The sequence below is a fragment of the Natrix helvetica genome (assembly GCF_964273705.1).
Source record: "Natrix helvetica genome assembly, chromosome: 1".
Lineage (NCBI taxonomy): Eukaryota > Metazoa > Chordata > Lepidosauria > Squamata > Natricidae > Natrix > Natrix helvetica.
This window is the reverse complement of record NC_138548.1, coordinates 123,605,693-123,619,613: the sequence shown is the minus strand read 5'-3', so window position 1 is coordinate 123,619,613 and position 13,921 is coordinate 123,605,693. Positions and strand designations below refer to the sequence as shown.

At 39.7% G+C, this 13,921-nt stretch overlaps 1 protein-coding gene across 1 annotated transcript; it reads right to left on the bottom strand.

Annotated features, from left to right (window-relative positions):
• Positions 1-5,113: 5,113 nt before the first annotated feature.
• On the bottom strand, positions 5,114-6,073 carry LOC309392267 (olfactory receptor 5AR1-like; the record flags this gene model as incomplete). Its single annotated transcript, XM_081953324.1, has 1 exon — positions 5,114-6,073. The coding sequence occupies one exon, from the start codon at positions 6,071-6,073 to the stop codon at positions 5,114-5,116; it is 960 nt and encodes a 319-aa protein (XP_081809450.1).
• Between the last annotated feature and the right edge of the window lie 7,848 nt (positions 6,074-13,921).

Genomic DNA, 13,921 nt, shown 5'->3' with positions numbered 1-13,921 from the left:
AGATCTTTAAGGGCTGGACTTGTCGTGTCCTGCCCACCCCCCTATTTCAACGACCCCCCGCTGTTGGTCCAGGCCCAAGTGCTGCTCTGGCCGGCCTACGGCTCTCCCGCAGGCCTTCTTTGGCCTCCAACGTCTCGAGCCTCGTTCCGCCCCCGAACGGCCTTCCGGCAGTCCTCACCCTCCAATTCGGCCCTGCTGGCATCGCCGATACCGCCGTCTCGCCGCCCGGGCTGCTAAGGGCCGTCGCCGCCACTCTCTCATTCTGCCTCGCTCTGCCTCGCTCCTCGCCGCCATCGCCGCCCTCCAGCTGGAGCTCCGACCATAACTCTGCCTCCAACTCCCATCTCGGCTCCAGCTGGGACAATCTTCTTATCATCCTGGCTATTTGACCACCCTGAAAGGCCAAATTAGGCTCTATGGAAAGCCAGGGTGGTCGCTGCTCTTAATCCTTGACCCTCCAGATGGAAAGAGGGTCGGGGGCACCCCCCCTTCATCAGCGAGCTCCGTAGTCGTATGGAGCTCAGAGGTCAGCAGCCATTCCCCTGGAAGCTCCTCCCCCAGAATCAGACAGTGGTGGACCAGTCAAGGGCAGAGGGCTGGGGAAGGGGGGGATGTAACATTTTGTCTGGGAATCTCAGGTCTAACCTTGCTTTTGCTGCAATAACTAATCCTTAGCAAAAAAAAACAACAACACCAAATTGAATCAAAGGTATTTCTTTCCTAGGGACCTTGCTGGGGCAAGCCTGATATTAGATTTCAGTTGGATATATTAATTGAATATTAGAGAGAGCCAGATTGAATTAAAAATTACAATCAGAGAATTATGTATTAAGTATTTAAGTATGACATGATGTGGTGAAATGCAATCAGGAGTTCCAGGAAGGAGGGCTCTTTCACAAAGAGCAAAGAGACAGTGGAACTTGGAATATCTGGTAGGCAGGATGAGAGCAAGGTTGGACCTTCCTTAGTAATTTACAGAGTACATCTATAGTTATTGAAGATAATTAAATCTGGCAATATTCTCTTGCGTGCTGCTTGGAGAGTCAGAGCATGGGTTATCTTCTATTTAGTCAGAGACTGAGAAGTGAAAAGCTTTGGACACGCCTCTTCCTGTCAGCTGAGGCCTCTGTTTTTTCTTCTCAGTGTGGCTAGAGAGACTCAATTTCTCATTATCCATGCTTGGATTCTTTCAATTAGTGAAAATAAAAGGCTTAGAACAGCACCAAAAGGACAGAAAGGCTAGTTTGAGCTGGAGACTTCTCCCTGAACTGAGTTGCAGTGGCAACGTTAAACTTCGTCACTATGGTGTTTAGAGCTCCAGAAGCTTCCAAAGAGGGAGGAAGTGCCAAAGCCTCTTTTTGCACTCTTTTTTCCTCCAGAAGGGTGTGGCAGCCTTATCAAGCCGATCTTCACTGTTGGCTTTTCAGAGCCCACAGGCATTTCTATGTGGTTTGGATCATCGTGCTCAGCATAAAGCACTGAGGCCCTAAGGTTCCTGATCAGTGGTGAAATCCATCAGGTTCTGACAGGTTCTGGAGAACAGGTAGCAAATATTTTGAGTAGTTCAGAGAACCAGTAGTGGAAATTTTGATTAATTCAGAGAACCAGCAAAGGCCACCTCTGGTTGGCCCCAAAGTGGGGTGGGAATGGAGATTTTGCAGTATTTTCCCCTTGGAGTGGGGTGGGAATGGAGATTGTATAGTATCCTTCCCCTGCCATGCCCACCAAGCCACACCGTGCCCATCAAGCCACACCCACAGAACCGGTAGTAAAAAAAATTTAAATTTCACCACTTTTCCTGAGCCATATTACAAATCATCTGGGGTGCTTGCAAATCGTGTTGCTGATTTCACGCCATTTTGTTTCGGTGGCTAGCATTCACAATGAGTATTTCTTTGCAGTCCCTTCATTGCATGAAGGTGCAGGCAAAGTTGAATTTCATTTATTCTCTAGCAGTGCATTGAAAGGAGTTCTTCTCAGGCTTAGGATTTGCCCCACCTTTGCTTGGCCACTAGAGCAGGAATAAAGATTCAAAGTTTTAATAGCCATTTTCAAAATGGCGGACCATTCCTTGCCTGCAAGTGGCAGCCTGACAGAACCTTCCCCCAGGCAGCAGAGATCATCTTCTAGGGGAGCCTCAGACAAGTCCCAGGCCCCAGATTCAAGGAGGGCCTCATCAGCTGCTGAAAAGGATGCAAAAAGGATGCAAAAGGCATTGGAGAAACAGTTCTCCAAGGCCCAGAAGCAAGCAGAAGCAGACAGGGCCTCCAGGATTCCAGTGGGTAGGTCCGAGATTTCCCACCCTTTAGAGATAGAAATGCCATCGCAGATTCTCGAAGATAGTCAGCTGGATTGGTCACCCAATGATACTAATGAGATGCACTGCTTTCAGGCAGCTTCTTATGAGGAGGATTTTGCTCCTCTCTCTTGCTTAGGACCTGCAACTTTAGAGCCTGCTTCTGCTACTAGATCTTCTGCCACATCAGCTACCTTTACTCCCACAGCAGTAGCCTCCACACTGGGGAGAATCCAGGCCCTGGTCTCTCTCAGGAATGGTGAACCATTATCGCTGAGACTGTTACACTGGGCATAGCGTCTGCACTGCTCCAGAGAGACTTTCTGAGCCATCCTCCGCCAGGGCTTTCTTGCTTATCAGGCCTACAATCACAAGCTTCAGTTGGGTTGATTTATAGGCAGGATGCCCATTCCCCTCCCACTTTCCTTCGTAGTGAGGTTTCGATCATGGGGGACAGGAGCCAAGGGAGCAGGATCTATCAGAAGATGAAGACCTCATCCCAGACAAGCCTTCCTTTACCCCCCCCTCTATTCAAGACCCTATTGTTTAAGGCCAAAACAATGGCCACTATTGGGGTGGCAGATAATATGGCATATTCGGCTCCAGTCCCTCAAGACCCTAATGTCCTTCTGTTCATGGAACAAGTGACAGAACAGGAGGTCATTCCTTCCCCAAAATTATTGATAGATGTCATTCAATGACAGTGGCAACAACCTAGTGCCATTGCTGCCCCTAGCGGAATTGATAAGAGATTGTATGGGGTGGATCAGAAACTCGAGGAGCTCCTTAAAATTCCAACTGTAGATGCTCCTCTATCTCTTTGGCCATCCTCCCCTCCGACACAGCGGAAGGCCTACAGGTGGAGGATAGAAGGGCGGAGTTGTCTTCTTGCAAGACACACCAGGCAGCCTTCTTCCTCAGACTGCAGATCAGAGATTAACCATGGGAATCATGACCATGTAGAACATAGAAGCCCTTTTGTCTTGGTTCATTGACTATCTGGAAGTGGACTGGAGTATATGAACATAGAACATAGAATAATAGAGTTAGAAGGGACCTTGGAGGTCTTCTAGTCCAACTTCTTTCTTTAGCAGGAGACCCTATACCATTTCAGACCAAATGGCTGTCTAGGCCTTTTTTAAAGTCTCCAGTGATGTGTCCAGTATACACATCTTGTGAAGGGAAGCTATTCCATGGATTGATTGCTCTCACTGTTAGGAAATTTCTCCATAGTTCTAAGTGGTTCTCTCCTTGGTTACTTTTCATCCATGGTTTCTTGTCTTGCCTTTTGGTATCTGGAAAATAGTTTGATGTGAAGACTATTGTTCCATGGAAAATCCAAAAAGCTATAAAATCAGAAGCACAGGAATAGCCAACAAACTTATTCTTTGAGGAATCTACCTGCCTCAGAGTTTTGTTTGCTGGGGTATGTTACTTGGAGCCCTGACATCTAGACAAAGGTCTGGAGGTAAGTAAAACCTATTAGCACAGTCCAACCCCCTGCTCAAGCATGAGACCCCACACCAGTCTCTTCTTAAAAACTTCCAGTGATGTGCACCTACAACTTCTGTAAGCAATGTTCCACTAGTTAATTGTCCTCATGGTTAGGAGGTTTCTCCTTCATTCCAGGTTGCTTCTCTTCTTGATCAGTTTCCGCCCATTGCTTCTTGTCCTGCCATCAGGTGCTTTGGAAAATAAGTTCACCCCCTCCTCTTCGTTGCAACTTCTATGAGAATGAAGTAGAATTAAATCATTTTGTATATTATGGAATGGTTTTGCTTTATCTGCATGCGTGACTGTCATGTACCAATCAGTAATTCTCTTATTTTGTTTCCTGCAGCAAATAATAATATAAAAACACCTGTGCCTGATTTCTGGCATGCTCCTTGGAATGAAGCCCAAAGGTGTCCTCTTCTGGTTCTGCAGAAATAAAAGAATTTTATCTTTCTTTGATCCTGTGTGAGCATTGGCTTCTTCATACTGGATTCCCACACCTTCTGGCTGACCCTGTGCTAATACACCTTCTTTTTCCTTCTTTCTTGAGAAGTCTCTGAATTAAAAAAAAAATCTTCTGAGAATTCACCTTCCTTTACAATGTGGGAGTCCTGCAACTCCCACCCTAGTCATTGGGTGGGAGACATTGGCCAGCTAAGCCTAGTAGCTTGTGTAATTATGGCTAAATAAAAATATCTGAAATACTTGATTTACCCCATACTGAACTGCTTATGACTTGACAAATTCAGAACCAACAGCAGTATTTAATTTACACATGTGGAATGATGTAATATTATATATGGTTAGAGTCTTTTGATTTCTAAAGCCCATAGTTATAAACGTGTTTTGAGTCTGTGCTTTGTACAATAAGTGATTTTGATTTATGACTGCCAGGAACCCTTTTTTTCTGATAGACTGCTGTCAAACTGCCATTTTTTTCATGGGTGAATATCGTGGGAAGGGAGTAAAAGAATTGAACCAGTTGGAAGTGCCAGGTTTCTCTGATTAAACTGAAATAGTGACCTTTGGCAGAAGTGTGATTTGTATTGGTGTACCATATTATATTTAAATAACAAATGCTTAATATTGAGATAATATTCAGTGGATTATGCAATTCTGTGTATACACAGTTGAAAAAACAAGAGAATACAATGTATATATTTTTCCAGGGTCCCCCTCCCCAAAGTAGTAGAGAATATTATTGTCTATTAAATTTGTCCAAGGTCACATTCTTTAAAAATTCACATATCCCCAACTGATTTTACCGTGCCTTCTAGATAGATCTTCTGTATGTACCCTCCTTCAAATGGTCACTCTTTCAAGTTATTGTAAAGCAATTTTACCCCCAATACAAATCCATATACCGCCAAGAGATTTTGACACAGCATCTTTCACCTCCTTGTTCCTCAGGCTGTAGATCAAAGGATTGAGCATGGGGATCATAACCGTGTAGAACATAGAGGCCCATTTGTCTTGGTCCATGGAGTAACTAGAATTTGGTCGGAAGTACATGAAGAGTAGTGTCCCATGGTATATCCCAACAGTTGTCAAGTGGGAAGCACAAGTGGAAAATGCTTTATGCCTGCCTTCAGCGGAGTGCATTCTCAAGATTGTAGTCAAAATGTAAACATAGGATACAAGAATCATTCCAATGCTGCCTGCTTCACCAAAGCCAACAATAGTAAATAGCACAACCTCAGTAATATATGTGTCAGAACAGGAGAGCATTAGAAGTGGAGGTTCATCACAGAAGAAGTGGTTGATAACATTGGAACTACAAAAAGATAGTTGGAATGTACAGGAAGTTTGTATCATTGAATCTAGCAGGACTGTAAAGTACACAATAGAGATCATTTGCTGGCAGGCTTTTTTGGACATTACAGTTGGATAGAGGAGTGGATTGCAGATGGCCACATATCTATCATAGGCCATGACAGCCAACAAAAGGCATTCTGCATCTGCAAGGATAGCAAATACAAAGAGCTGAGTAACGCAGCCACTATAAGAAATTCTTTTAGTTTCACTTAATAAATCAAATAGCATTTTAGGAGCAATGGTTGAAGCACAGCAGAGATCAACAAAGGAGAGGTTGCCCAGGAAGTAATACATGGGTTTGTGAAGTTGGGGTTTTGTGCAAATCAGCAGAATCATCCCCACATTCCCTAATACAGTGATGATATAAACCAAAAGGAAGACAGTAAAAAGAACAAGCTGTATTTTGGGATTGTCTGTCAAGCCCTGAAGAATGAATTCAGTAAAGGCAGAACCATTTCCTTTATCCATGATTTCTTGAGTAGATGGATTGGTTCAGGTGATTTGCTGATCCTGAAACGACTTTCTGATTCCTTGTTAGGAAAAAGAAAATTATATTACTTAGAGCTTCATCCCTGTTTCTATTTTCATGCAACAAGAATATGGATTTTTTTCCAACAGACCACATATTTGCTTGGTGGAATCTGTTTATTATGAAAAAAATGTAGTCTTTGAATATCTCTCTCTCACCCTCCCTTCCTCCCTCCCTCCCTCCCTATCTATGCATGCATGCATCTATCTATCTATCTATCTATCTATCTATCTATCTATCTATCTATCTATCATCTATCTATCTATCTCTGCTTCATTTCCTGTTTCAGTTAAGTGAACGAATCAGAGTAATATATTACTAGAGTAATATGTTGCTATAAAACTATGTGTCAAATTTTAATGAATTTATGTCTGCTAGCAGCCATAATCCCTCATCTTCCACACATTCTAAGTCGTGCAATATATCCTAGAAATGAGAATGATTTGAAAGCTCCAGATCTTCGATTTTAGGTTCCATTTATCCAAATATTCCCTTCAGAAGGTAGATGGTAGGTTGAGAGTAGCAAAGCACATGAAATTCCCATACCATTTTCCAATTTTGTTTCTTTGGGTTCTAAGTTTCAGGTTCAACCAGCCATTAAAAGAGTCTTGATTTCCATGGCTCTCAATATTCTATCAAAATTTGTGTTTGTGTTTCCATATTTTTTCTTCCTTGTCTCCCAAGTGTTACCTTCCTATATTTAGGGTATCTCTTGCCTGTGTTGATAGTTGAACCTCTTTTTATGTGGAGTCAAAATATAGTAGGTAAAGATATTCAATTAATCTGTTTATTTATCTTGGGCAAGTCATTCTTTCTCAGTCCAACTCACCACACAGTATTGTTGTGAAGAAAATAGAAGATGGAAGGTGCGTTGGATAAGTTCACTGCCTTGAGCTATTGGCAAAAATAATAAAAGGCAGGATATATATAAACAAAGAAATAAATAAATTTTGACTGATATTTCAATCATAACAGCTTGAAATATTAGTCAATATCATTTCTAGAGACATTTAAAAGGCAGGAGTTCAACTTTTGCAAAGCAATGCCTCCAATCACCACTTATGACTGCAGGACTGTAACTTTGTTGCTTGTATCCTTACTATTTATATTGATTTGATTTATATTGATATTGATTGTTTCCTGATTGCTTATTTGTACCCTATGACTATCATTAAGTGTTGCACTTTATGATTCTTGATGAATCTTTTTATGTACACTGAGAGCATATGCACCAAAAACAAGTTCCTTGTATGTCCAATCACACTTGACCAATAAAGAATTCTATTCTATTCTATTTTTATTCTATTCTATTTTCTATTCTATATTCTATTCTATTCAAATATTGCTCCATGATCAATGATGTAAAAACACAATGAAAGAGGTAGATGTACCAAGAGGGCTACATTCTCCTAATGTCTCTACTAGTATAAATCATTCATAATGATAACCAAAAGCTCTGTATGTCAAATCTGTGGCTGGTGCCTCTTCAAGATAATTTGGTTAATTTATGAAGTCTTGAAACTGTATGATCAGTAAAACCCTCTCTGTAAGTTTGGTTAAATTTCAAAAATTTGGCTGAGATTATTCTTAATTCAGAAATTCACAACACCTCTTCTTAAGAGGCAGTGTGAAAATCAGGTATTGGTGATCTCATCTGACTGACTGTTGTCAAGGATAAGTCCTTAGACATCCTAATAAAGCAAGCTGGATGAAGATGAAATCTTATGCACTTTCTGAGAAGACAAGAAATCACACATTGAAACAGCAAAATGGATTCCCTAGGTATGATGTTTCTTCAAAAGACACAATGTTTGTCATAAATATGTGTTTTTTTTCTCCACAAAGAATATCCGAACTTCTCATGATGGAGTTTAGATGGTGTTTGGACAGACATAAGCCGTGGAGGCTGGTCTTCAAATAGGAAAGCCTGAAAAGCTCCCTTGGACAATTCACCCCATAGACAAGAAGGCAGGAAGCATGTCTTTTCCCATTTTCATGACAATGATCCAAACAATTTCCTGCCACTCTTTGATACGTTTTCCTAATTCTGCCTCTAGGTGATGTCTTATTCTTATTTAGATTTACATGGGTCTCAAATTGGAGTGATTCAATTTAATTAGATTAAATAAAATTTAGCAATGCTTAGATCAGACATTAAGAAAGAATTTCTTTAGGTGAGGAAGAGTTAGTCTTATTAAATGAATCTTTCTGATACTAGTCATTTGATCAGCATTAATTCTTATTTATGCATTTTCTCTTTTCTTACAGCAAAATAATCAATCTGGAATCAAGAGAGAGTTTTAAGAGGTTTTAATATCTGAAAAGTACAAACCATTATAAATCCACTGAAGTCTAAAACTAAGATTGCCTCTGATTTTAATATAGTTCAGAAACTTCTCAGTAATATTTCCCATATGGATTGTTATAAATATTCAGTGTGTAAAGGCTAATCTCAACATTTAAGTAAATCTTATTGTGAATTAGCAAACATACCTGGAGTTGATTCAGTTGCTTTTTTGCTCTTACAAAACTTGTAAATAGGGGCAGAGATCTTAAATCTTTTTTTATATCACTTGGGATATTATCCCTTATGCATTTCAATACCTCAGATCCTGGAAATAAGTGGTTGGATTTTCATACTTTGTTGTGATAGTTTTAATTGGAGACTATTTCTCTCCTTGTCTGGAGCAATTAGATGATAAGGCACAATCCCCAAGCTCTAAATCTAGACTTCTATAGAGGCCAGTAGAACTATGGCTCTCAATAAGACTGCTCACTTGACAAAGCATGAGTGATTACAGCCAATTGTCAAAAGACAGATTGCGATAGCTACTTTGATTATAGTCTTTATTAGAGACAACCATTTGGCTTCACAACTTGTGACTCTTGTTTCCGCTTGTTCCTTGATTTTGGAACATTATAAATGGATTAAAGATCCAGATGAAATAAGACTTAGGAATTAATTATAAGACTCTTTCCCATAAGAACATGCTTTTATTTTGAGATCTTTTTAAAAAAATGATAGGATGGGCCCTTGAATGTTGGACATTAGAGGGACACAGAAGGAATTAAAAATTACAATCAAAGGAGAATTAAGTATTAAGTATTTAAGTATGTCTTGACTCTTGAGGTGATGAAATGTAGTCAGAAAGGAGAAAGGCTCTCTTTCACAGATAGCAAAGAGACAGTGGCATTTGGGATGTCTGGTAGGGTTAGGATGAGGGCTGGAGGTACATGAAGACTATGGTTCTATGGAATATCTGAAAAGCTGTCAAATGAGAAGCACAAACAAGAAAGACCTTATGCCTGCCCCTCAGCAGTGCACATTCTCAGAATTGTACCCCAAATATAAACAAAGCATAGCAGAATCATAGCTGTCCTGCTCACTTCAAAGAAGTGAAAGCAGATAAATAGATAGATCCTTAAGTTTGGAAATATGTTTCAGAACAAGTGATTGATATTATTTGATGTGCAGAATGGTAATCAGAATGTAGAGGAAGTGTCTACTGTCATATCCATAAGGCTTATACTGTATGGAACAGCAATGATTTGCTGGCAGAGTTTTTTTTTTTTTTGGATTTTATAGCTGAATAGAGAAATGGATTACAGATGGCCAATATCTGCCATTAGGCACCAGAGTGATAAAAGGTACTCTATGTCTACAAGCATGGCATACAAAAACAGCTGTAAAACACTGTAAGAAAATATTTTAGTTTCAACTAATATATCAATTGGAATTTTAGGAACAATGGCTGAGGAGCAAAGATAAACAATGGAGAAGTTTCCTAGAAAGTAATACATGTGTTTATGAAGTTGAGATTTAGTGCAAATCAATAGAATCATCCCAACATTCCCTAATACCCCGTGACACAAATTGAGAGGACAATCATAAAAATAACAAATATATCAAAGGAAGGAAGATGATCTGCATTTTTTGGAGTTCCTCCTTTTTTGGCTTCTCAATAACCCAGAAGACCAGGGCCACATTTTTATTGCATTCATCTAATTGATTGATCAATATGCATTAAGCAAAAATACAAAGTAGGACAATGTGTACAGATATTCTAATATTTACTTCATTTGCTGAGGCATTGCACGTGAGAACACATATTAATAATTTGTGCTAGTGGTGTGACCATTTCTACAAAAATCTATTTTGGAATGAATATTGGAAATATTATGTAATTTTTTTTTTAATGAACAAAAATTTTATTGGTTTTACAAAATTTTTAGGAAAAAGGGTAGTGGGAAAGGGTACAAATTATGGCAGCTACATTGTGCAGAGAATGGCACCCCCCAACTCTCATAGTTTTCATTTGTTAATACATTAAGTAAAATACTACTTAACAATTTGGAAATATTATGTAAATTTTGATCCACTGTAGGATGAACGGAAATTTGCTTGATTTTTAATTAACGCTCCAGCTGGAGGGCCTGGTGGCTTAATAGTTTATTAATAAGTACTTAGAGGGTTTTTTGTGAGCTATAAATTATCTTTAGCCAGAGGCTTAGCTTGTTTGGGTTTTTGCCTGCTAGAAGTAGCATTTCTTTAACACCTATCAGCAAGAGCTAGAGGGGTCGACCACAAATATCCCCTAGGTTGACCACAAACATTTTCTACATAAACTAGCTGACAGGTTGTGGCTTTCACACTTGGTTAAGACACATTATATCTGTATTGTTATTTCCACTGAATTTCCTCTTTTTTTTAAGTAGTAGAAATTATTATTACCATGTTCTTCTGAGTATAAGACATACCAAAGTAGAGGATGCACCAAGATTTTGAAGAGGCAAAAAAAAAAAAAAGTTTTTGCACTCTGCAGACCTCCCAAAAACGGCCCGTTTTTCCAAAAATGGGCCCATTTTTTTGCATAAAGGTGGCATGCATAGCCTTTAGGAGGGTTGTAGACTGCTCCTGGGGGCAGGGGGGGGCCAAAAACGAGCAAAAAACAGTCCGTATTTCGCAAAAACGAGTCCATTTTTTTCTCTTAAAAAGGGCATGCATAGCCTTTAGGAGGCTTGTAGAGTGCTCCTAGGGGCTGGGAGGGCAGGGAAAATGAGCAAAAAATGGCTGGTTTTTCACTCATTTTTGCCTTCCCCAGCCCCCAGGAGCACTCTGGAATCCTCCTAAAGGCTATGCACAGTCATTTTGGTGAAGGGGCCGGGTTTTGGGGAGGCAAAAAAAATGCTGCATTCAGTGTATAAGACGAGCCCAGATTTTCACCCTCTTTTTTGGGGGAAAAGGGTGCATCTTATACTCCGAAAAATATGGTAAGTTGTCTATTAAATTTGTCTAGGGCCACATCCTTTAAAAATTCATATATCCCCAATCTGGTATGTAGGGATGTAACTCTAGGCTTGGCATGGCAATGTATATAAGCTATGATTACTTTACTGTTACTTTAAATGCTTAAGATATGTAATTGGCTTGTTACCTCAAGCAGCTATAAGAGGGAGCCAGAATGGTTGTTAGCTCTCTCTCTGTTTTGTTAGAAGCTGATCAGGTGTATTTTGAGGTATTGTGGTTTGCAACTGTTATCTACTTTGTGGGTTAAACTGAGACTATTTGATAACTGAATTACTGAACTGCGTATGACTTGGACTGTTAACCGGACTCTGAATACCTCTATATTTCTACATAATAAACTACTATATTTTTATACTATTCAGTGTCTCTGTATGCTGGTTTGTGCATGTTATTCCATATCACTCTCATTATGCTTCTCTGCATACTCGCTCTTCTAATGGGGAGCTTAATTACTTAACACTGGTTATGGGCCCAGTGTACCCTGTGTACCCCGAGTGTGCCAAACGTAGCTGAAAAGAGAGTTGGTGTTGAAACACAATACCGTATACAGATAGCTGTTTAGTTTGTAAGTGTTTACTATTATGGAGAAGATGGCACACGCACCATCAGCAAATTTATCACTGATAACCCGGTTGGATGGAACAAACTATGTTTCCTGGTCAATGAAGTGCAGCTTACTTCTGCGTACTGAGGGATTGTGGGATGCTGTACAGAATCCACCGGACGTGACTTCTTGGGATCCAGATGACGAGGATGATGCCAAGAAGATAGCAGAGTTTCAAAGATGCAACAAACGAGCATTGTGTATAATTGGTCTGAGGTTGACCGACCAACAATTAGTTCATATTTGTGGGGAGAATTCTGCAGCAAGATGTTGGGAGAATTTGAAGAAGATATATGTATGTGACACTGTAGGTGCACATATACGTCTTACCCGAAAACTTTTTTCCAAGTTTTCCAAGAGCTACATGAAAAAGAACTTATTTTCTCAGAATTACATCAAATTTACATCATTCTGTCATCACTGGATGAGACTTATGATGATTTTGTATCGTCCCTCGAGGTCCTAACCCAAAATGAACTAACATTGACTGACATAACTGTACGCCTGTTGGAAGAGTCCAGAAGAAGGTTGGAAAGAGAGCAACTGAGAGTGAAACCACCACAACATGAAGAGACACCTTCAACTGCCTATACTGTTAGAAAATGTTTTTCTTGTGGGGCTAAGGGGCGTATAGCTAGATTCTGTAAAAATACTAAACAACAGGATACTAGAAAGGCTAAGAAAAATGATAATGTCAACTTAGGTATGTCTACTTTAACTATCTCTAGAAATGCACCAATAAGCCATAATTCATGGGTTGTTGATAGTGGAGCTTCACTGTGCATTACTAGAAATAAGAATTGTTTTATAAAAATGTCTGCCAGCAAGCAACATGTATCTTTGGCAAATGAATGGAGGGTGAAAGCATCTGGTGAAGGTATGGCGAGGTGTTCATTTGTAAATGAGCATTTATCCATGTTGTATATACCTAAACTGAAATTCAATTTGCTATCAGTAAGAGCTCTAGTTAAGATTGGTTATGTAGTAAACTTTTAGGGGAGATAAATGTCTCATAGAGAAAGCAGGTAAAAGGGTTACTGCTAATTTAAAGAATGGTTTGTATGTAATGTCTCATGAAAGTGTGGTTAATTCTGTGTATAAAAATGCTAAGCCACATGATGAATGTATACATCTGTTACATAGGCATATGGGGCACATTAATTTCAAGATGCTGCAACAAACTGGTTAGTTGTCAGAGGGAGTGAAATTAAAACATTGCAGTAAGTATTTAAATTGTAATGTATGTAGCAAGGAAAAGAGCAGGGTTACTCCAGCAAACAGATATAATGGGTTTAAAATGAAGGAAGTTCTAGAAGTAGTATTTGCTGATCTGATTGGACCTATAAAACCCAGTTTGAGAGGTGCCTGTTATGTTTTGAGTATCATGGATCATTACTCAAGATATGGTTTCTGCTACTTAATGAAAGACAAGGCAGAAACATTCCAACAATTTTTTAATTGGCTGAGATTTGCGGAAAGGAAGATAAAAGCCAAGGTTATTACTGCAGTTACTGATACTGGGATGGAGTTTACAAATTATAAGTTTCAAACTATGTTAAAAACAGCTGGTATTGAGCATAAATGTTCTGCTCCTTATAGACCTCAACACAATGCATTTGTGGAAAGGAGAGGGCAAATGTTACAAGCTATGACTAGAACCATGTTATCCGATTCAGGATTGCCGGAAACATTATGGGGTGAAGCCATGATGTGTGCTAATCATTTACTGAACAATGTTGTAAATGCTTCTACTGGAGAAGTACCATTTACTCTTTGGCATGGTAGGAAACCTGACTTGAGCTAGTTGCACACGTTTGGAGTTCCTGCATGGGTGCATATTCCTGCACAGATTAGGTTAAAGGGACAAACTCGTGC